Source organism: Rissa tridactyla, chromosome 14 (genome assembly GCF_028500815.1).
Source record: "Rissa tridactyla isolate bRisTri1 chromosome 14, bRisTri1.patW.cur.20221130, whole genome shotgun sequence".
Taxonomy (NCBI): Eukaryota; Metazoa; Chordata; class Aves; order Charadriiformes; family Laridae; genus Rissa; species Rissa tridactyla.
Genome location: NC_071479.1, coordinates 3,710,683 through 3,732,265, shown reverse-complemented (window position 1 = coordinate 3,732,265; position 21,583 = coordinate 3,710,683). Strand labels below are relative to the sequence as shown.

The following is a 21,583-nucleotide window of genomic DNA, read 5'->3' as shown; positions in this document are numbered from 1 at the left end:
CTGCTTGTGCTTGGCCCAGACCCAACACCAGGAATCAGATCCTCTGCTGCCTGAGCAGGCCTGAAAACATTTCATTTTTGGCAGCACTTTTCAACAAACAGCAAATCCTTAAGATTTTGTCTTGGCATCATCCGAAGCATTTTTGCAGGGATTGATTTTCTCTGTGGAGATTCGGAGAAAGGCTACCCCCGTTTCTAGGAATCCCGACGAGCACAGGTTGTTCCCTTGCGTGGGACAGTGCTGCACAGGGGGGGCACCCCTGCCCGCACCCCGTCCTGGGGTACCCGGGGATGCCCCTGCCTGGCTGCAGCCACCAGCCAGGGGCAGGACAGGCAGGGCTGTCCCCTGTGTGTGGCACACGCTGACGGTGCCCTCCCCACGGGCAGTGGGTGCAGGGACGGCCCTGGGTGACCCCAAGGGTCTTGAGGACCCCCAGGTGTGTGGGTGCAGACAGAGGGTGGGTGGGGTGATGCTGCATGTGGGGACATGGGGCGCCCCGGAGGGGCTCTGGGGTGTGATGGTACCTGCGTGGGGCAGTGGCAGATACCCCACAGGGGGGGTAGCAGGTACCCCATGGGGTGGGGGGATGTAACAGGTATGCCACAGTGGGTGTAGCCGATACCCCACGGGGGGGGGAGTAGCAGGTACCCCACAGGGGGGGTAGCAGGTACTCCATGGGGAGTTGGGGGGGGGAACATGTACCCCACGGAGGAGGGGCAGCAAGTACCCCACGGGTGGCAGTGGCAGGTACCCGACGGGAGCGGGGGGGGTTGCAGGTACCCCACGGAGGGGGGCAGCAGGTACCCCCCGCCCCCGCGTGCGCTGTGCCCCGGCACCGGGGGTGCCGCCTGCGCCCCGCGGGGCTCCGGAGAGCTGCGCCCCCGGGGCCGTGCCCGGCCGTGCCGCTGCGCTGGGGGCGGCGGGAGGCGGCGGGGGCGGCCCCGCGTTAATTGCATAAGCGGGAACGTCAATGCCCGCGGGAGGCGCGGGGGGAAGCGCGGGAAGATGGCGCCCCGCGCCCTGCCCCCGCCGCTCCCCGCCGCTCCCCCCCGCGGCCCCCGGGCGGGCGGGCTCTGACCGGCCCCGCGGCGGCGGCGGCGGCGGCGGCAGCGGTAAGGGCAGCGCCGCGGGGGGGGGCCGGGAGCGCGGGGGGCGGCGGGGCCGGGCGGGACGGCGGCGCAGCGCCTTTGAATGAGCCAATGGCGGCGGGGCCGGGGATGCCCGCGGCGGGGTGGGGGGGGACGGACCCGGCAGGTGCCGCCGGACCCCGGGGTTGGGGAGGGAAACGCGGCTCGGTGCCCCCCGCCGCCGGTTGCCGGCGGTTCCCGGCGGGGGATGCGGCGTGGGAGCGCCCGCCCGGGGCGGCGGGAGGTGCGTGTGTCCCGTGTGTGTCCCCCCCCGCCCCCGGCCTCGCCGGCGGCTCCCCGGGGCTGGGTGGGCGCGGAGCTGCCGCCGCTTTCATAACCGCTCCCCGGGCGGGGATCCGTGTGACATGTCGCAGCTCGCTGCCGCCGCTCCTGCCACCCCCCGGCCCGCGGCAGATCGCCCGGGTTTTTTTTTTTTTTCGGTCGCACCCGGTTTACCGTAAGTTTAATTGCTGCCGCCCGTTCGGGGGAAGCGGAGGGGGGGGCGGTTATTAACAGCAGGGTCCGGGCAGAGGGAGTTTGTGTCGCCTCCGGCGCGGTGAGGTTTCGTGCTGCGATCGCGGCGTGGGGTCACGCGTGTCGCCGTGAGGGGAGCGCAAAGGAGGGAAAAAGAACTTTTTAAGTTGTTTTGCTGCTGGCTGTTGGGATCGCGGGTGCAGGGACGGCGCTGCCGGCCGGGCACCGTCTCTTTGCCTTCTGCGCTTCGAACCCAACGGCAGCCAAACTCGGCTGCTCGGTTTCACTCGCTGTGGGTCGCGTTGCCGCCTCCGTGGTTTGGGAGCCTGCAGAGCTGCCAGGAAGTTGTGAATTAAAAATCACGTTAAATTTAAAACTGCTATCCCTCACGTGCCCCTCCCCTGTGCAGGCCCGTGGCGTGTCCCCGTGCCCCACGGCCAGGTGGCTCCGTGCCGCGGGAGCCGAGGGCAGTTGGGGAATTAATCCGCTCTTGCTCAGCAGTAGCAAAGATTGCGGCTGCTCCCTTTGATTTCACGTAAATTACACGTGGATGGACCTGGCTCATCAGCACTTACTTTGTGGGTCCTGGGCACCCACTGGTGGGGCTGAACCATCCCCGCGCTCGGTGCTCCTGGGCAGAACCCTCCGGGATGCTGTGCTCGGTCGATGGGTGTGTTGTGTCGCGATGTGAGGGCAGGGTGACAGACGTGTGCATCCCCTCCAGGCTCTGCTGATGGAGACCGCCAAGCTCAACCCTATCATCCGGGATGTCTACGCGGCCGCCGGCCGTGTCCAGCAACCACCGGCTGCTGCCGTGGCACGGAGGGGCAGCAGCTGCCGCGAGCTCATGGTCAAGCTGACGGAGGGGCAGTACGTGCTGTGCCGCTGGACCGATGGGCTCTACTACCTCGGAAAGATCAAAAGGGTAACGTGGGCACCCAAAAGGGTAACGTGGGCACCCAAAGTGTAGCTAGCGCCGTTCCCTGGGCCAGCTCACAGCTTGGACAGGTGCTGGCCTGGGCTGCATTGTGTGTTTGGTCAGCAGGGCATTTTGGATTGATGTCCTGTCCCTGGGTATCACACCCCAAACCCAACTTCCCGCAGCCCCGCAAGGTAGGGAATACAGGGAAGGGCTGGGAATGGGAGCTGATGCTTGGCGGTTCTTCCCACTCTCTCCCCGCAGGTGAGTGGCTCCAAGCAGAGCTGTCTTGTCACGTTTGAGGACAACTCCAAGTACTGGGTCCTCTGGAAGGACATCCAGCATGGTGAGTGCCGCCCCATCCTCCCTTCCCACGCCATGCTGGGGGTCCTTCCTGGCACCGCGGAGATGTGGCTGTGCCTCGCACATCTCCGACACTGCTGTCCCCGTCCCGCAGCTGGCGTCCCCGGGGAGGAGCCCAAGTGCAATGTCTGCCTGGGAAAGACGTCAGGCCCCATGAACGAAATCCTCATCTGTGGGAAGTGCGGGCTGGGTGAGTTGCGGACGTGTCACCCCGGGATCTGCCGCATCCCACCCTGGGGATGAGAGTCCGGCCAGCCCAGCGGTGCTGACCCCGAGTCCTCCCGCAGGTTATCACCAGCAGTGCCACGTCCCGGTGGCGAGCGGTGGTGAGAGCCCGCTGGGGACGCCGTGGTTCTGCCGCCGTTGCATATTTGCCCTGGCCGTGCGGGTGAGTGGGGCTGCGGGGGGTCACCAGCTCCCTGTGCTGCCCACCCTTGGCACGGCGGTGCAGGATGCGTCCCCCCCAGGCGGCTGTGCTCACCCCCATCCCGCTCGGTCCTGCAGAAGGGGGGTGCCCTGAAGAAGGGAGCCATCGCCAAGACGCTGCAAGCCGTCAAGATGGTGCTGTCCTACAACCCCGACCTGCTGGAGTGGGACTCCCCCCACCGCACCAACCAGCAGCAGTGCTACTGCTACTGCGGGGGCCCCGGAGAGTAAGCCCCTGCCTGCTGGGGGGGTTGTCGCGTTTGGTTTTGTGGGGAAAAGCATTCGCAAAAGGAAGATGGGATCGGGGTGGGGATTTTTTTCCCCCCAGTTTGCAGGGCGTTGCCCTGGGGCCGGAGGCTTTCTGCCATCTGGGTCTCCGCTCGCTGCCGGAGGCACCGTTTGCACCCACCTCTGCATCTGTGGAAAATAGAAGTTAGGGCCAGACTTTCTGTCCCTGGCTGGGGGTCTGTGCGTGGGAGGGGGCCAGGGTGGTGGCTGCTGCACGCTGCTCTCGCCATCACCCGCCTCCTGTCCCCCACCCAGGTGGTACCTGAAGATGCTGCAGTGCTACCGCTGCCGGCAGTGGTTCCACGAAGCCTGCACCCAGTGCCTCAGCGACCCCATGATGTTCGGAGACCGGTACGTCCCCGCTGGACTTTGCTGGGCTGGTGCTGGATGTCGGAGCTGGCTTTCCGGGGGGCACTCGTGCACGGATGCATCCCCAGTCTGTATCTCCCTGATCCAGCTGTGGCACTGGTGTGGATCAGCCGCTCCGGGGACGAGTGGGTGGCCCCATCCTGCAAAGCCCTGCTCCTCCCAGCTGTGCCTATCGGCACCCGGAGCACTCTCCTCACCCCAACCTGTCCCCAGGCCCTGCAGGTCTGCGGGGACGACCCCCACCCCCAGTGCTCTCCCTCCCTCCTGTTTTCCAGGTTCTATGTGTTCTTCTGCTCCGTATGCAACCAGGGACCTGAATACATCAAGCGCCTGCCCTTGAGATGGTAAGAAACGTGGCTGGCTCCTTCGGGACATGCCGGGGTGGCTGTGGGGCACCAGGCTAGCCGGTGCCCGCTGCTGCCGAGCCCTGGCCTTGGGGCCAGCCCCAGAGCTGTTTTCAGCGGCATGAGTTCACGGAGCACCTTCTGCTCCTCCCGCCCGGCCCCACGGGGCTCTTTCCCGGGGAAGCTGTTTCTCAATAAGCCCCAAACCGACTGTCTGTCCGGGAGCCGAGGCACACGTTTGCCAGAAGATAACTGCAAAAAGCAATCGGGTGACAAAGTCATCAAATTCTGAGTTTAAATACAAGTTTGCAAGTGGTACCTTCTAGTGTACCTCGATAGTCTGAAAGCACTTTATAAAGTGTATAAACAGTGCCAGCAGCCCAGCTTTTCCCTGCTGTTCCCCTCGTGCTCGGCCGTGTCAGACGTGCTACCGATGCTGGGCCGCGGCTGCCTCGGGGACATTGCACAGAGCAGCGTGGCAGGCTGGAAGAAGGGAAATCCTGCAGGATATGTTGCTTGGCTTTCATTTTCAGAGACAGAAGTGTAAAATCCCACTGGATAGCTTGGGTTGTTAAAATAGTCTGTGTATTTTCATGTGAGTAAGAGCCGTCCTGCTCCTGTACGTTACTGCAGCAGGAGCACACGGCTGGGGCTTATTAAAAGGTGGAAAACTGGGCACTTGTCCTGGGAGCAGCATGTCCTCCAGCTCCTGGGCTTGGGGCTGTCGGTGTTTGGGGTTCCCCCTGGCTTCGGGCAGCGTCCCACCCCTCCCCAGAGCTCCGGGGATGCCATCCTGGCTGTGGCAGCATCCACTGGGATGTGTGTCCGGGCCAGGGTTGCTTCCCCCGTGGGTGTGGGAATGGTCCCAGCTTCCAGCGAGGTTTTGGGAGGGTTGTGCTGGGGGCTGCGCTCGGGTGGTGCTGGCAGAGCAGAGTGTCGTGGTGGGTTCCGTCCTGCCGGGGAAAGGGTGGGCTGCCGACCCGCTCACCCCTTTGCCCCCGCAGGGTGGATGTCGTCCATCTTGCCCTCTACAACCTGGGCGTACAGAGCAAGAAGAAGTACTTCGACTTCGAGGAGATCCTGGCCTTCGTGAACCACCACTGGGATCCGCTGCAGCTCGGGAAGGTAAAAACGCGCAGCCTGGGCTCGGGCTGGAGAGCAGCCGTGGGGAGGGAGAGGTGCTGCCGGGGACGTAAGTCATGTCCAGCTGTCCCCAGAGCCTCGGCTGGGAGGGAATGGATCCTCCTTCCCTTCCCCGCAGCAGCCGAGCCCCCGCGGATGGGGCAGGTTGGCCGGTGAAGGGTGGTGGTGGCAGTGAGACGGTGGGGCAGGGAGCTCTGCCCCTTGGCTGGGTTGGCTTCCCCTCTGGGCGGCCGCCGACCCCACGCTGTGTTTGCCTGTTTCTTGTTGGGAAGGGGTCAGAGCTTTGGGAGCGCCCGCTCGCCGCGGCCCGAGCTGTCAACTCCTCGGCCGGTCCCCTGCGGGGAAGGAGCTTTCAAACACCATCCCGGTTTCTCCGGGTGGGCAGGAGCACCCGGCCCGCAGCATTTGCACCCACTGGGAACACGTGGCATCTCCCGTGTGCTGTTCACCCACCCCTGGGATGGCAGCGGAGCGGGGCATCCCCAGCCGGCAGCGTGGAGGGTGCTGCTCCCTGAGCCGGGAATGGTGTCGGCCCCTGGGCAGAGCTGAGGGACCGTTCCTGGGGCTGGGGCAGGCAGAGGGTGGGTGGTGGAAAGGGACATGCCCGCGGGTTGGCAGTGCCCCCGCGCCAGCAGCCCGGCTGCATCGAGCATCTCGGCAAAACCCCGGTTCATGCAGCACTCGGTGCGGGCGGCTCCCGCTCCAAATGAGCGTAATCCCCTTCCTCTGTGCTGGGATTTCCCTTTTTTTGGGTGTTGTACGTGACAAGTTTCCCAGTTGGAGCTAGAGCTGGGAGAAGTGCTTAAAGCAAGGCGTGTTGGAAGCCTGTCACCGCCTTGGGATGGCTCCGTTCTCCGCAGCCGCCTCCGTCCCCTACACCGAGGGCGGCTGGTGCCAAACCTGGGCGGCTCCAGCGTCCTTCGCTCCCTGACCTTGGGTGGGAGCTGAAACCCGGAGTTCGGGTTCCCCCATCTGTTTAGTTTTTGCATAACGGCAGCGGGCGCCGAGCCCAGCCTGACCTCCGCCGTCTCTCCGCAGCTGACGGGCACCCCAATCTCCGAGCGGGGCCCCCACCTCCTCAACGCACTCAACAGCTATAAAAGCAGGTGAGCCCCGGGGCAAGGGACGGGACGGGATGCGGGATGCTCCTGTGCGCCCCGCCCCGGCTGAGGGTTGTTTCCTCCCCTCTGTCGCCCAGGTTTCTGTGTGGGAAGGAAATCAAAAAGAAGAAATGCATCTTTCGCCTGCGGATCCGCGTCCCGCCGAACCCCCCCAGCAAGGTGCTGCCAGAGAAAGCCCCCGGCGTGGGCGAGAGCAGCTCCTGCGAGCTGAAGAAGAGGGGAAAAAGCAAATACGTGCATAAAGACAGGTGAGTGGCCAAACTCACCCAGGCACCCCCCACTGCCGCGTCCTCCTGGGGCGGCCCCGCAGCCTCACCCCCCTTTGCTCCGCAGCCTGCTGCCGCGGCAGCTCCAGCAGCAGAAGCGGCGAGCGGCACGGCGCAAGAGGGCCAAATTCCTGCTGGAGGACGCCATTCCCAGTGTGAGTCCTTCGCCCCCTCCTCTGCATGACTGGCCTGGGCTTGGCACTGGGTGGGACCCCACAGCCCCCGTCCCTGGGGCTCCCCACGAGGTTCCCTGCTCCAGTGGGCATAGAATCACGGAATTGTCTCGGTTGGAAGGGACCTTTAAGATCATCAAGTCCAATGATCAACCCAATGCTGCCAAAACCACCACTAACCCATAACCCATGTCCCTTAGTACCATGTCTACGCATCGTTTAAATACCTCCAGCGATGGTGATTCCACCACTTCCCTGGGCAAGGAGAGCCCCCATCCCTTGCCCTGGGGTTTGCAAATGTTCTGTTCCAAGCCCGCTTCCCGGGGGCCATGGGAGGGAGCGTAGTGGTGCCGGGACGGAGGGTGGCAATGCCGGGGCCACAGGCAGCACCACTGTGCTCGGCAGTGACGAGTGCCCTTGTTTTCATGGGGCAGAGTGACTTCACCTCCGCCTGGAGCACCAACCACCACCTCGCCAGCATCTTTGACTTCACACTGGATGAAATTCAAAGCCTGAAAAGGTCCGTGTGGCCAGGCCCGGGGGTGTGGGCAGTAAGGGTGGGCGTGTGGGGGGGTGGTTTAAACGCCGAAGTGTGCAGGCAGGGCTGGGGACACAGGGGACCAGCCGCTGTGCCCTTTGCACTGGGCTGGGGTTGATGCTGCCTCCTGTCCCCAGTGCCAGCTCGGGACAGACTTTCCTATCGGACGTGGACTCCACGGATGCTGCCAGTACCTCGGGCTCGGCCACCACGAGCCTCTCCTACGAGTCCAGGTGAGGGCTGTGCCCGCTCGCCCCCTTCCAGAGGGGTCTTGGTGGCACAGCCAGGGGGGCGAGGGGCTGCCCCTCTGCCCCCGCTGCACCCTCGCATCCTGGCACAGGGATGTCCTGCACCAGGGACCCTTTCCTCCCTGCCTCCCAACATGGGCTGGTGGTCCCAAAGCGGCACTGCCTCGCTGGGCACACAGGGTCGGAGCCATCGGTCCTTGCTGGGCTCTCCCGGATTCCTGGCGAGCTCCCTCCTGGCTCGCAGGGCGGTGGGCACAGGCAGTGCGGTGGGGGGGCACCTCTTGGGTGCTGCTCTCACCCCCGGCTCTGTCCCCTCCCCGGCAGCCGGAGGACTGTGGGCAGCCGCAAGCGCAAGTTGGCAGCACCAGCCTATGCCTCGGCGGGGGCGAAGAGGAGAGGAGGGGAGGCGGGCGGGCGCCCGGCCGGGGGCACCCCCGAGGGCAGCGAGGCAGCCTGCGGCCCCGACCGCCCCGACGACGGCATCGACAGCCACACCTTCGAGAGCATCAGCGAGGACGACTCCTCGCTCTCCCACCTCAAGTCCTCCATCAGCAGCTACTTCGGGGCGGCGGGCAGGCTGGTCTGCGGCGAGAAGTACCAGGTGCTGGCGCGGCGGGTGACGCTGGAGGGGAAGGTGCAGTACCTGGTGGAGTGGGAAGGCACGACCCCCTACTGAGCCCCGCCAGCCCCCAAACCTCTCCCAGAGCCAAACCAGAGGAGATCAGGATGACGGGAAAACCCTCGCCACGAAGCGGAGGAGGGATGCTGGCCGGCGGGGAGGGCTGGGACCCCTCCGTGCTCAAGGGTCCCGGCTAGGACCGGCTCCCTGGGAACTGCCACAGGTGGAGGCAGTGTCACCAGTGCCATCAGCGGTGCTGCCCAGGGGTGAAACCCGCAGCCTTGCCGCTGTATTTTTTTAATTTAACAATTGTTATTTTATTGGCTGTGTGTATGCAGAGCGTGGCCCAGCCGCGCTTTCCTGATGGAGCCTTTGGCCGAGCCCGAGGCGCCATCACGGTGGTGGAAAGAGCAGTGAGCGGGTCTGGCCTTTCCAGAAGGGTCTCCCCGGCATGGCTGGGCAGACCACAGCCTGGTCGCGCAGATGGACGTCGTGCCGGTGCCTGGCGCACCCTGACTCATCCCCACGTCCAAGCCCTACAGAGCTGACTCGAGGGATTCCTGCTGCTAAGCAGAAAGGAGCTCCCTCACCTGAGCTTTCGCAGCCCGTCCCTCTGCCCGTAGGGAACAGTGGGCAACTCTCGCCAGAGCCGGTGTGCAAGGTTCTCCTCCTCCTCCCAAATCCGTTCATTAAAAGAATGTGGTTTGTTTTAAATGAGGGGAAGATGCCCCGTAAACAGCCCACGTGTGGCCGGGTTTTGCGGCCACGGGGCAGACTTTATGTGGTTGCTCTTGTCCTGCGACCTGGATGGTGTGTGGTGATGCACCAGCTTCATCTCCCTGTTCTTCTGACAATCACGGTCTTAGAAGAGATCAGCCAAAAGCTACGCCCTTGCCTTAAAACCACTGTGGGCTTTTCACAGACTGGAGCCCGAGGCCTTTATTCCCGCAGGAATCCTCATCCTGAACGTGCCAAACAAGCAGACAAACCAAAAAGGCCAAAGAGGAGAGTGGGGCCAGAGGTCCCCGCGGCCATCCCCGTGGCCTCGTGGCTGTGTCTCGCTGGAGGGCAGCCAGGCTTTCTGATACCGGGGTAACGTCAGTGTCTGCGAGAGCGTGGGGTCGGTTTGTCTGCAGAAGAGAAGGAGCAGCCCCTTTCTTTAAAGCAATACTGCCAGGTTGTGCAGGAGCAAAGCAGTTGTCTTTTTAAAAAAAATTCTAGTATCATCAGACATATTTGTTAGATTTTTTTTTTTTTTCTAAGAGAGAGAGAGAGATATATATTTTTAATGTTGTCCTTCTCGTCTCTCCCCCATCACCACCGTGGCTGTCCCATGGGGACGGAGGGTGGGCGATGCTGGGGGGGCTGTGTGGTCCTGCTCTATCAGCACACCCCGTCCCTGTAGCCCTGTCGTTGTTCATACGTGTGTTTGCGGGACCTGCCGACCGGATGGTGAATTGAAAATGTTTCATTGAAAAAGTACCTAGGAAAATTTGGCGGTGTGATCGGCATGAGGGAGCAGGTGGTGTTTGCAAACCAGATGCCAAAGCATGGTCCTCAAAAACAAACTCCTGCTTCAGCTGCGGCTAAAATCATGTAGTGGGACACCCACGGAGGGGGTGTTACTGGTTGTTGTAATTCATCTAGCAGGCAGCAGGCCTTTGCGTGGCTGTGAGGTGCCGGTGGCAGCGACGACGCCTCGCACGGGGCCGTGGTGCAGAGCAGCAGCTTCTCTGCAGCCTCGGGATGTGCCCCGATGGTTTGGGCCAGCCGTGAGCTGCTTTGGTGCCCGCAGTAAGAGTGTGAATATTTGGCTCAGCAGGTAAAAGCATTTTAACTCCTCTCTGAGGAGTTGCCGGGTGCCGTGCAGCTGGTGGCGTGCGCGGTGGAGAAGCTGCTGGCGTGAGGTCTGGGAGAGGAGCCTCTGTCCAACCCCAACCACGAGATGGTCTGAGCCGAGCGGGGTCAGCCGCGCCTTGGGGAGAGGTGCGTGGCACCCTCGGGATCTGCATCCCGGCTCATCCGGAGGGGTCCCGTCCTTTTGGGAGATGTGCTGTAGGACCTCCAATCCTTGCAAAGAGGGATCAGCTCCTGCAGCCAGCCGGGTCACTCCCCATCCTGCCTTGGCTTGTCACCAAAGTATTTCCCTTTCACGAGTGCCTGTGAAGTCCGTGTTATTGTCCGAGTTGCTGCCTGGGGCTGGGGGGGGCTGCCAAGGGCCGCACCACGGCTGAGCAGGGTTATTCCCATGGGATGTGCCAATGGCCATTGCACTTGGAGCACCCGCACTGCGTGGCCCTGGTTCCCCTCCTCTCCCTCTCTTCTCCCTCTCCTCTCCTCTCCTGGCTTCTTGCAGAGAACTGAATGTGGAGCCTTTAAAAAATATTTTTGTTGCAGAGTATATTTTGCATTAGCTGTAATAGATGTTATAATGACTCTGTGCACCTTCTAAAGATCTATGAGTTCAGGTTGCTGCTTGTAATAACCAACTCTTGTTATACCCAAGTTGTAACTAATATGTCTGATGTACAATTAAAAAGCCTTGTTTTTTTAACATCACTGGTTCTTTGCAGCGTCAGGATGATTGAGTTTGGGTGCTGGGGGTCAGTGTGTGCTCCCAGGCAGGCGGCCGGTCCTCCCCGCGATGCAGCTGGTGCTGCTGGGTTGTGCTCCGTGCCAGGGTGACATGTGCCTTCGGCCGGAGAGATGCTGCCTCGAAGCACAAGAACAGCAGAAGGATGCGAAGGAGCAAGCAGGGGACAGGGACACCCCTTGCAACGATGGGTTTTGTAGAGAGGGGCTGCCCTCACTCACAGTCCTACCGACTGGTGAGGTCCCAAATGGCCCCATCCACTTAATCTTAGCCTAAAACTTGCCCGTTGCACAACGTAGCCCTGAGGGGACTGAACAAAGCTCAGCTTTGGGTGCGGTGCAGACCTCACCTGGGGGCACTGGTGCCCGCTTCACCTGCTTTTGTTCCGTTTTGCCAGACAAGGTGCATAACTGGTACCCTCTTTCTTTGGACTTAGCACTGAAGTTTCCTACTCTCAGAGCTTGAAAGGGCCACAACAGGCCCTTCCTCCTGCCCAGCTCACTGCGGACTCTGCCCCAGCAACTGCCACAACACGTGAGCCTGCCCAGGTCAGAAACGCTCCTGTTTATTCCCTTCCCAGTCACATAAATAACTCAATATTGTTCCATAAGTTATATCCCATTGAACTATTAACATGAGCGTCTATTTACAAGGTTAAACTTGGCCTGGGTAGAAAGCCACCGTTCAGGCGTGGGTAGGGGTGCAGGGCCGGGGTGATGCCATACAGCCGGGCGATGCCCTGGACCTGCCGGCACTTGATTTCCCGGAACTGGCAGTGGATGTTGCCCAGCTCTTCCCAGCTCGGCAGACTGGTCAGGGTCAGTGCGTGCGCTGCTTATGGCTCCTGGTAAATGCTTGTAGCGCCTGTTCAAGTTTGCTGTTTCCTTGGATTTTGTAAGTCTCGAATCAGCACGTTGCATGACAGCAGGAGAGGGCGTGAGCTGATGCATCGTGGGGTGCCCAGCCACATCCTGCTGCCTCGGGGCTGGGGAAGCAGGAGGCAGAGCAGGGCAGGATGCTGCAACAGCCACTGCGGGGGAGCAGGGGGGGCACGCAGGGGTTCAGGCGCTGGCTGTGGGGATGCACGGCACTGGAGGGGCCGCTGGGGGCTGCCAGGCCATGGCTACCAGCTGGCACTTGCTCCTGGGGGCCTGAGACAGCTGCCATGTGCTGCAGTGTTCTGACATGAGCATCTCTGTGTACCCTCATCTGCAATGCTGCAACAGCCCTTGGTGCATGTAGCCCTTCGAGGGCAAGTATCCCCAAGGAGGGGATGTTTCAAGTGCAAATGAAATTCCCAATCCCAAGCTTCTGTGTTATAGCAAACCCGTGAAGACATCGGCTGCCTCCCCGCGTGTGCGTAACTCCTGCCCGCACGGGCAGACCACTGTGGCCCAGCATGTTTCACCTGGTCTCCCCAAAAGTGAGGTGCTTTCTGCACTTTTCAGTTAGTCCCGTGGGACGTTTTCCTCTATCCATTTGAGGTAGAGAGGGTTTCCTTGGTCAATAGGCAGGCTGATGATTTCAGGAATTTCAAAGGGGTGGATGGATCTAAAGTGGAAACAGACACAGAGGAACAGTGTCACCAACAGTCCTGCGGCAGAACACACCCGCTCCCGCTCGCAGGCGCAGGAAGCAGAGGTCTCTGCTCCCAGCCGTGCGCGTCAGCCCTGCCCCACGCTCTCCAATAACTTCAAAGCACCCGCATCGTCTTTCTGCCATGTGAGAATTTTGCTTGAGTTTGGGGTTTACCACAGCCAGCAGCTGACCGCCAGGGGCCCTGCCCCAAAGCTGGCTGCACTCACCACACAGTGCTTGGGAAACACAGGAAATCCTGCCAGGAGGCAGCCAGGGAATAACCTGTGTTAGGAGAAGGACAATCCCTCCTTGTACCCAGTACGGAGGGGCCGCTGAAGCCCAACAGTTGGTATTCCCACCGACACTTTTTTTTTTTTTTGCTGATACCATCTCTGGTTTTTGTGGCTCACAAGGTACATCAGGAGCACTTAAGCTCTCCCTGGGTAGGAAGTGGCTCAAGGAATTTAACTCCCAAAGCCTGAGCAGGAGATGGCAGCGTACCTTGGATAGGAAACCCAGTGCTCCCATGGAGCCAGAGCCTCACCTGACGTAGTTGGACAATTCGCCTATTTTGGATGTTCTTGTTTTCACTATCTGCGGAGAGTGAAAAAACAAAACAAAAGCCAGGAGAGCAGTAAAGGGGACGGAGCAATCCTGTATTCACAGTTCTACTGCGCCCATCCAGCATGGCTGGTGCCTGGCAGCCCTTCCTGGGCCCTTTCCTATGGAATGCCCCCTGTGGTGGCAGGATGAGGGGAAGAGTCAGACTCCCACCCTCAGCCATCACTGCCATGCCTGCAGGCGGGTGTTCAGGGTCCCTGGATACTGTCCCAATCTCGGGCAGGTTGGTGCTATCCTCCCCAAACCACCCTGCAGCCCCTTTTGGCTGGGGCTGTCTGGGATGGGGATTTTCAGGACGTGGGGAATTGTCGCTTACCAGTAGTATTTCAGTGGATTCTTCCAGTTCCCCTTTCCAGAAGTACCTAGATTTAAAAGAAAAGAAGCATCAGCAAATATGGCCCTGTGTGCAGACATGGTGCTTCCCCTGCTTGATGCTTTCTGCACGTGGCCATTCCTTTACAAGAAGCATCACCGGCCCCCAAAGTCTGCTGCGCATGTGATTGAGCACCCTGGATTTACACACCAGAGCCTCCTTGGCTGTGCCAGGCTGGAGAGAGCTGCCCAGGGGGGATGGCAGAGCAAAGGGGCTGGGAATGGGGTGTCTGGGGGGCTCTGTGGTGGTGGCCCTGCTCCAAGCAGTGCCTGGGGGTTGGTGTCTGCAGGGACCGTGGCATGGCTGCAGCTGGGAAGCTGAGCATGGCAGCATCATGATTTTTTCCTCCTCTTTTCCCCTGCAGGAGAGGAGATGTACTTCTCATGAGTCAGATATGACCTTTCAAAACATTTATGTTGACAGAAGGCCATCGTGATTTCATCTGTGCGCTGGGTTCCTGTGCCAGGAGGCATTTGTAAGCGTTGCGGTGTCTCCTGAGCGGGGCATGGAGGGGAAACCAGCTGGAGCGGGCAGGGCTGTGCATGAGCAACTCGGTTTCAGGTGTTGTGGCTCACAGGGGGCCAAGTATAAGGGGAAAATGGGTATTACTGGGTTTGCCCTGTCTCAGCAGCCTCAGCTGGACTATGGGAGAGCTGGGGGGGCTGTGCTCGGATGAAGGAGCCCCTCCTGCAAGGGAGGCTGTGATGTGGGGCCAGGCCAGGTGCTCTTGAGAGCAAACAGTTGTTCTGGGGATTTGTTCTGTAACCTCTCTAAAAAGTGCAATCCCTTCACGTAGATGGCTGAGGATACCTGCACAGCAGGGCTGGTCATATTTCAAGGTCAAAGATACTGTTCTTCCTTCCTGAAAGTGCTGCTTAATATTGTAAAGGCCTTTTCTGGTCCCTATCTTGGCTTCTTTTTACATCCTCTAAAAGCAGGCATCATGTCCTCAGGACCATAAATCACCTTGCTCTTTGCTTGATCTCCGTGTAGCTAAGTAACCAATAAATAAATGGTCCCCACCGGCAGTCAGAGCATCTGCACTCCTTAATGAGCTTAGCGCACTTTGCACGGGTCAGGATCATCTCTACCATCTGCAACAACAAACAGACCCAGCAGCCTTCTGGAAACTGCCTCCTCCCCCCGGGGCCGTGGGGTGTCCATCTCCTCCTTCCCCACTCTGGGAGCCTGGGTTTGCCTCCTCTGTTGGGGAATATTCAGCCCAACTTACAAGGCCGAGCTCTTTGGCAGGATGTTCACGTAGGCAGCCAGCTTCTTATCCATGATGGCCCTGGGTGAGACAGGAGGGGGAGTTAGTGCCTGTCCCCAGCTTGCTGCGGCTCAGCGCTTGCCCCCATCCACGGGGACATTCCCTCGTGCTGCCCCTGACTACCAGCACCGGCTTTGACATTGGAGATGGGGGAATTGGGGTTAATCATTACCCTCAGAAAGCAGAGACAAAGGTGACCTCCAGCTGGAGCTGCTTCAGCTCAGGTCCTCCTGGCACAGCTCTGGGACTGTCCTCACTGTCCACCCCCACCAAGCAGGAAGGTTTGCTGTTGCTCCTGTCCCAGAGCAGCACATGGGACCTGCGCCTCACATGGTACAAGGACTCTGCCCAGCGTCAGCCCCGTTGCCCATCTCGCTGCAGGGACACGAGGGCAGGGGCTGAGCTGTGGGGCTGTGAGAACCAGGGCTGCGACAGACACCAAGGGGTTTGTCTCCCGGTCCTGTATTTATGCTGTCAAACCGTGCCTCTTCCTCACACAGCAGACTAAATGTGAATCTTGTTAAATTAACAACATCAAGGTTTTTCTACCCAAAACGTCCTAGAAATCTGAAGCCCAAATAAATTCCTTCTCTCTGGCTGCCTCCTTCAGTTGTGGGCTGATTTGTTATTGCAGAGCGGCTTGGTCTGGGTCTGCCAGCAGAAGTGATATTTAAGTGATTAAAGAGTATCGAAACAATCTCAGGGTGGATTTTTAGAAGAACTAGGTCAAATGTTGTGTTTTCTGACCACAGCAATGTCTGGGCCCTTCTCATGGAAATGGCAGCCCTGTCCCTCTTGCCGGCAGCTGTGCTGGTGATTTTACCTTCGGATTTCTTTAACACTGGCATCACCAGGCTCTATTTTGTACCAAGTGCTTTGGCAATGCAAATGTTTAACTTCTAGCTGACCTTGAATTGCAGAGAAGGCAGGAGTTATTAGACGCTGGAAAGGTTGATTCAACAACTTGCAAAAATTAACCCTTAGTGAGCTAAAAAATTAAAACCATTCTGATTGACTACCACTCCACTCCAAAATGCTCTTGAGAATGCTTTTTAGCTCAGAGCAAGTTAAAAATTTATCATCCTTGCATCCAGGGTATGGTACAGACTGGAGGCGATTACAAAACAAACTGGCCGGTGTGACTCCGAAGACGAGCAGAAGGAGCACAAGAGGTGCCTCCCCCACGGCAGCGACCTGAAGATACCCCGGCCAAGGCGCTAATGTGCAACTGCATCACGCCTTGTGATCTGGCCTCTGACCCATAAGGAAAGATGTGCTCTTGTTTGAATGTGCATAAGCTCCTCTGCACATCTTCGTTATCAGCCCTGCTTTCTCTGTTTGTAGAGGTTTATACCTTGCGACTATGCGTGCAAGGCAAATCTGTCCTCGTGCAGGGCAGGGAGGAATCCAGAGCAGCTTGGGCACGGGGAGGAAAGCAGCCCTTCCCGACGATCCTACAACATCTTGTCACTCCAGCAGTGCACTGGAGAACCAGTGCATGGACCCAGTTAACTCGCAAGATCCGGTTTAATGTTTAAGCACAGCAAGGCAATGAAGATGGACTTCTCTCTGCTCATGACTCTGAGGGACCATGGCCTGAGAAGACAGCCATCCAAGGAGGCTCTGAGTTCTTTACTCTCACCATGTGTAGCCAGTTCTAGGCATTTAACGCTTGTAGAGCATCTTGAGTTAATCTGTAGACCAACAAACTGCAGCAGCATGAGCGGAGATATCCCCGCTGTGTTTATCATGTCAAACACATGGCACAAATCATTTTGGTTTTGCTGCCTGCAACTTCCAAGTTGCTTTATCGCAGGAACCTTTTGATTTGGGTGAGTACCTTCTAATTGCTTCTGCTCTGTCCCAAACTGTGATCCTAACTGAGATCCTGAACTTTGTTCTGGCAAGCTGAGAGGAAACAAGCGGCCACCATGGGAACGGGAAACATTATAAGAAGTTGAACGTGATCTGTGGAAAAACGTCTGCATAATACATGATATCTTTGGGTTGGGTACTTAATGTGTGTTTCTTTGTCCTTGCCTCACAATAGGATCTGAATTGAGACAGATGAAATATTAATAAGCAGAAAAGCAAAGAAAATGATATGCAGAAATCTAAGGCAGAACTGGAGGCTGACAGGCTGCTCGCGTGTTAGGTAAGTTATATGAGGTGCAATTGGCAATACCATCCAGCCCAAAGGGGTCAACTTCTCCCAGCAGGCACAGGGGAGAGACTAGATCTCCTGTGTCGACTTGGGGTTTCTTCTGTGTGTTTTTAAGTTAATAGTAATCCAGATAAGCTGGGTTAGAAGTGATGCAATGAACAAGCCAGATGCTGAATTCTACATGCAGCTAATCTGCCCTGAACTCCTCTTCCTTAAAACCAGCAGAAAATTTCCTTGCAGTCTGATCCGTCAAAGTGAGTGCTCCACTGAGCAACGTAAAGGAAGAATAAACACGAGAGCACCAGGAAAACGGTGGGTGGGAAAATACGTGTAGAAGCCCTGTGTCATCTCTACAACCACGGCTTATTCATCCAAATTCTGAAACAAAGGAATAATTACTCCACCAGCAAAAATGCAATCAGAGTACATATATCTCAGCAATGGGGAGTGATTTATTTCCTCTCCCTTCCCTGCAAGATAAGGAACAAAGAGTGGAAAACACTTTCAAAGCTGTTAAAATGAAGCATTTTCAGGAACTGAGGCTCTTTTCACCGGCCATGTACAGTTACTCCTTTTTTCAGAAGACATCAAGCGGTACAGATATTATTCTATTTGAATTTCTTAATACAGTTGCAGTATTTAAGGTGACACAAGATCCCTTTCAGTAGCCTGTCAGTTCTTGAAAGACTGTTCAGGAACACGTTACAGAAGACGGAGAGTTTTTGGCAAGCAGCAGGGAAAAGAGTGTAAGAGGTGTTGCAGGAAACTTAATGGTCCATCATAAACATTTCCCCAGTCAACACGGTTTCAGTACTTTGAACAAACCATCTATTGAGTCAGGGACTGACGGATATGTGAAAAAAATCCTCTGCATGCAAAATATCACACAAAGTATTTCATACATTAAAAGAGGAAAAAAAAATCAAGGTAAAGCCCTCATTCCCTGAAGTTTGTCTGGTGGGAAGGGTGCAGGCTCGCCGGTGGTATCCCCCAAGTGCCTGTTCTGTGTTTGCCGTGGACCACTTTTATTTATTTTCATGGCAGTGTACTGTGCTTTGTCCCTCTCTATAAACACCTCTCCGGGCATTTGCTATCTCTGTTGTTCTAGAGAAGAAGAAAGACTGTGGCAGATCAGAGAACACGGGCCTGGGGCTTAATCCATCTGAGGACCCAGAGATTTAGGGCCATGGCTTTAAAATGGGCCTTGAAAATGAAAGGCAGGGGAATAAATTGAGAATTGGCTTGATGTTACTGTGGCATTGACTTCAGAGGCAATTGCCAGCCTTTTAGAAAGCACAGCTCTCGGTAAGTGGATGTGTGGTACAGAGAGAGTGTAAGAGAAAAGGAGCACCGTTAGGATAGAAGTGCAAAGTACAGAGAAGTACAGATCCTCTCGAGGGACAAGGAAAGGTTTTCGTGAACAAGAAGCTGCTTTTGAGCAATTCAAGCAGACAAGCAGGGGCTGTGTCTCTGTACCTTGCAATATCCTTGGCAATCTGCTCGTTGAGACAGTTGATGAAGGCAATGGAGTGGGTCCCGGAGACGTAGCTGCCGGTGATGGCAGAGTGCAGCTGAAGAGCGAGGCTCCTCAGCACTGGGTACATCAGCAAAGACAGGGTCACCACCTAAAATGCAAAATATATGAGTGATGATGTTGGGTGAAATACTGCATTTTGTAAAACTAAGCATTTACATTATCTGTGGCTCAAGGGAAGTCTCCAGTCTTCTTTCTTTCTTTCAACATTACAGTAACACTCGTAATTTCAGTGAAAACATGCTCCTAGGGAGATTCAGTCCCCTCCAATGTGGTCAATCTAGTACTGTGCCAAGTGCTCGGGGCAGGAAAGGGTCAGTTTTTGAGGCTGTATCAGCTCAGAGGTGCCCAGACCTCTGCTGCAGGAGCTCCCACCCCAGACTAACGGGGATTACAGACCCCACCACATGGCCTCAGCAGCCAGGGCTGGTTTGCCGAAGAAGAATAAGGAGGTAAGTCACTGGCTGCCTCTGTTAAAATACATTTCTATTGCAAAAAGGGGCGAGAAGGGAACCGCCACACCAAGCGGATCTTCTTTCCCTCTGAGGACACATCTCGCAGCCATCCTTTGGCTGTGTGCCCAGGCGAGGCATGTCCACCCCTCTGGGAAATAGTGGGGAAGGACCCTCTGCCTCCCCACTGATGTGGAAAGGAGGAGAGCAGCAGGTCAGGTAGGGGAAGGGATCTGACCATGGGAAACAGATTTGGGCTGGAGCCTGATGCAGGAGCGGAGCCCTGGGAAGCCTGGGGTAATACAGCCTGTGCCGGGACCTGGAGAGCTTTTGTCCTGCCCTGCCAGCCCGGGACAATTATTCTCTTATGCTGACAGATGTTGTGCAGCCCCCCAGGCTACGATACAGACTCACATGGCAGGCAAGGGGGGATAAGACTCAGATGCAGGTTTTAAGTTCATTTCATCTTAATTATCTGATACTAATAGGACAGTGACATCGTATCCTTTCGGGCACAGAAATCCTAATGGACACAGCCCAGGTCTGTAGGGCTGTCTGTCCTGCGAGGCTGCAGAAAACAATAACACCCTCTCCATGGACTGGCAGTGCAGAGGCAACAAGTTGGTTTTGCTGTACATTAGACGCTATTCCTGGCAAGACCCTTAGCTGCTCTTTGTACTCACATGCCATAAACACAGTCACATAAAAATACATAATTATCTCAGCAGGGACATTGCTGGAATAGCAAGGTTAATTTGGCGTGCTGAGTAATAGGCGAAGGATGGTGCCCGTACCCGGGGCTGCAGCGCTTGCTCTCTCTGCACAGCTGCTCTTCTCTTTGTCTTTTGTCTTGTTTTAGAAATAAACAGCATCTGGCTCTTATTCAACCACAGTGATAAAAAAATGCTTATAAGACTAAGAATATATTTCTTTTGTTCCTTATTTCCACCCTACTTTGTCCTCTGAAAAACCTCCCATTACAGGGCCAATGTCAGAGGTTTGGGTTTTTTTTTTAAAAAAAAATTCTTGTTGAATTGAATTAAATTGAATTAAAAATTCTTGTCACCACAAAGACAGGAGCTTCTTTCTGTTTGGAAAATGACTGATGTGCTATATTGGTTGTGTCCTCTTTTCCGATCCATTTGAGGAAATATTCTTTGTTATCACAAGGTTTCTCATCATAATTTTTAGAGCTTCTTTTGTGCTCTTTTTTTCCACTAAGCCATTTAGCAAATATTATGCAACAAATCCCAGAAGCTACCCAGATAGTTACAAGCCAAACAGAGATACGCTGGTGTATATACTTTTCCAGATTAGAATGTAATCATGCTGCCTGCTCAGGAAAAAAAAATCCAAACTGTTCAGCACAGCAATCATTAATCTTCTTGGAAGATGTATGTGCATGTGATGAGGAAATCCCTATGAACATTTGTGATTGAATATTAGTACAGAGTGACCACTCTCTTGTTTTTTTAGGGTCCCCTCCCCCCTTTTTTTTTAAAAGAAAGATAAAAGCCTCCTTTTTTTTTCAGAAGAATTGTACTTGCCAAGGGATGGTACAAAAGTGAAGGAGTGAAACTTCAGGATTCCCACCTGATAAACAGAATAAACTCATGACTGCCAAAATGTTAAAGTGAACAACATTTAAAAATCTGCTGTGAGATTTCACGTATTTCACTGAAAAGCACTGACCAGCAAAATGATAGATGAGTTTAGAGAGAATAAGATTTCTGCAAGATTTGTTTCTGTCTAAAAACAGCTTTAGGGTTTAAAATGACCACGTTAGGACTTTTTGCCTAGTTTTGATGAGGTTCTGAACAAAACAAAAAAAAGCCCAAAACAAACACCCCAAACACAACTCGTGGCAATTTTGAGTAGGCTGTGAGCTTCCTCAGCAGAAGTGGAAAAAAACTCCTAAGAAATTTGCTTTGCTCTGCAGAGACAGAGAGTACATTCCTCCTGCATCTTTTTCTTCCTTTTTATTTATTTTGCAGAGGTTCCCTTATGAAAGTATAGACAGAGGCATTTCCACGGTTGCCTGGGTTGGCACCCACCGCGCTCCCCAGCAGGTCACCCACGTCCCCCCATCCCAAGAAGGCAGCCAGCCCTGGCAGCGCCAGAGGGCTCCCACTTACCAGCAGCAAGGTGCCACGGCCCGGCCGGGGGCAGCCCTGGGCAGCAGGCAGCAGCGGACAACGCTGGCTCAGCCACTCCATCTCCTCGGCCGGGCGAAAGCCTGCGTCCCCTCCGTCCCTCCACCTGCTCTGCCCAAGCTGGGAAGGCTGCCTGGGAAGGCTGCCCACAACGAGCACTAACTCCTCCTCCTCTTCCTCCCCAGCTGCCTGCGGGCTGGTGTCCGGCTGCCTGCCCCAGCATGGGGATGAGGATGGGCCCGTGGGCCAGCGCGGCGTCCCCACGGCACTCCTGCTGATGTCGAAAGAAAAGTTAAAATTTTATCAAGAAGTTTCAGTTGGGACATCGCAGAAAATACCTAACCTTGAATGCGATGTGAAACAGAACAATGTGCTTTTGCAGTTGCTGACTTAGACACAAGATAAGAACGTCGAGCCAAAAGTATAT

The 21,583-nt window shown here is 56.6% G+C and overlaps 2 protein-coding genes across 5 annotated transcripts; one reads left to right on the top strand and one right to left on the bottom strand.

The window, feature by feature from the left end:
* The first annotated feature begins 1,057 nt into the window (after positions 1 to 1,057).
* On the top strand, positions 1,058 to 10,972 carry PHF19 (PHD finger protein 19). 3 transcript variants are annotated; one of them, XM_054221037.1, is made up of 15 exons: positions 1,058 to 1,112; positions 2,326 to 2,526; positions 2,785 to 2,866; positions 2,978 to 3,073; positions 3,171 to 3,271; positions 3,388 to 3,536; positions 3,853 to 3,948; positions 4,242 to 4,310; positions 5,315 to 5,435; positions 6,492 to 6,559; positions 6,652 to 6,822; positions 6,908 to 6,995; positions 7,448 to 7,533; positions 7,689 to 7,784; positions 8,124 to 10,972. In XM_054221037.1, the coding sequence occupies exons 2-15, from the start codon at positions 2,335 to 2,337 to the stop codon at positions 8,473 to 8,475; spliced, it is 1,767 nt and encodes a 588-aa protein (XP_054077012.1). In that variant the 5' UTR covers positions 1,058 to 1,112; positions 2,326 to 2,334; the 3' UTR covers positions 8,476 to 10,972. The 3 variants fall into 3 exon arrangements, with proteins under 3 accessions (XP_054077012.1, XP_054077009.1, XP_054077010.1); XM_054221034.1 differs by lacking the exon at positions 1,058 to 1,112 and adding an exon at positions 1,268 to 1,371; XM_054221035.1 differs by lacking the exon at positions 1,058 to 1,112 and adding an exon at positions 1,379 to 1,584.
* CUTA (cutA divalent cation tolerance homolog) lies at positions 10,955 to 21,364 on the bottom strand. 2 transcript variants are annotated; one of them, XM_054221038.1, is made up of 6 exons: positions 21,139 to 21,356; positions 18,494 to 18,642; positions 14,815 to 14,874; positions 13,527 to 13,572; positions 13,134 to 13,183; positions 10,955 to 12,562 (listed from the first exon to the last, which is right to left on the bottom strand). In XM_054221038.1, the coding sequence occupies exons 1-6, from the start codon at positions 21,217 to 21,219 to the stop codon at positions 12,460 to 12,462; spliced, it is 489 nt and encodes a 162-aa protein (XP_054077013.1). In that variant the 5' UTR covers positions 21,220 to 21,356; the 3' UTR covers positions 10,955 to 12,459. The 2 variants fall into 2 exon arrangements, with proteins under 2 accessions (XP_054077013.1, XP_054077014.1); XM_054221039.1 differs by lacking the exon at positions 14,815 to 14,874 and having other exon boundaries at positions 21,139 to 21,364.
* Positions 21,365 to 21,583: the final 219 nt, after the last annotated feature.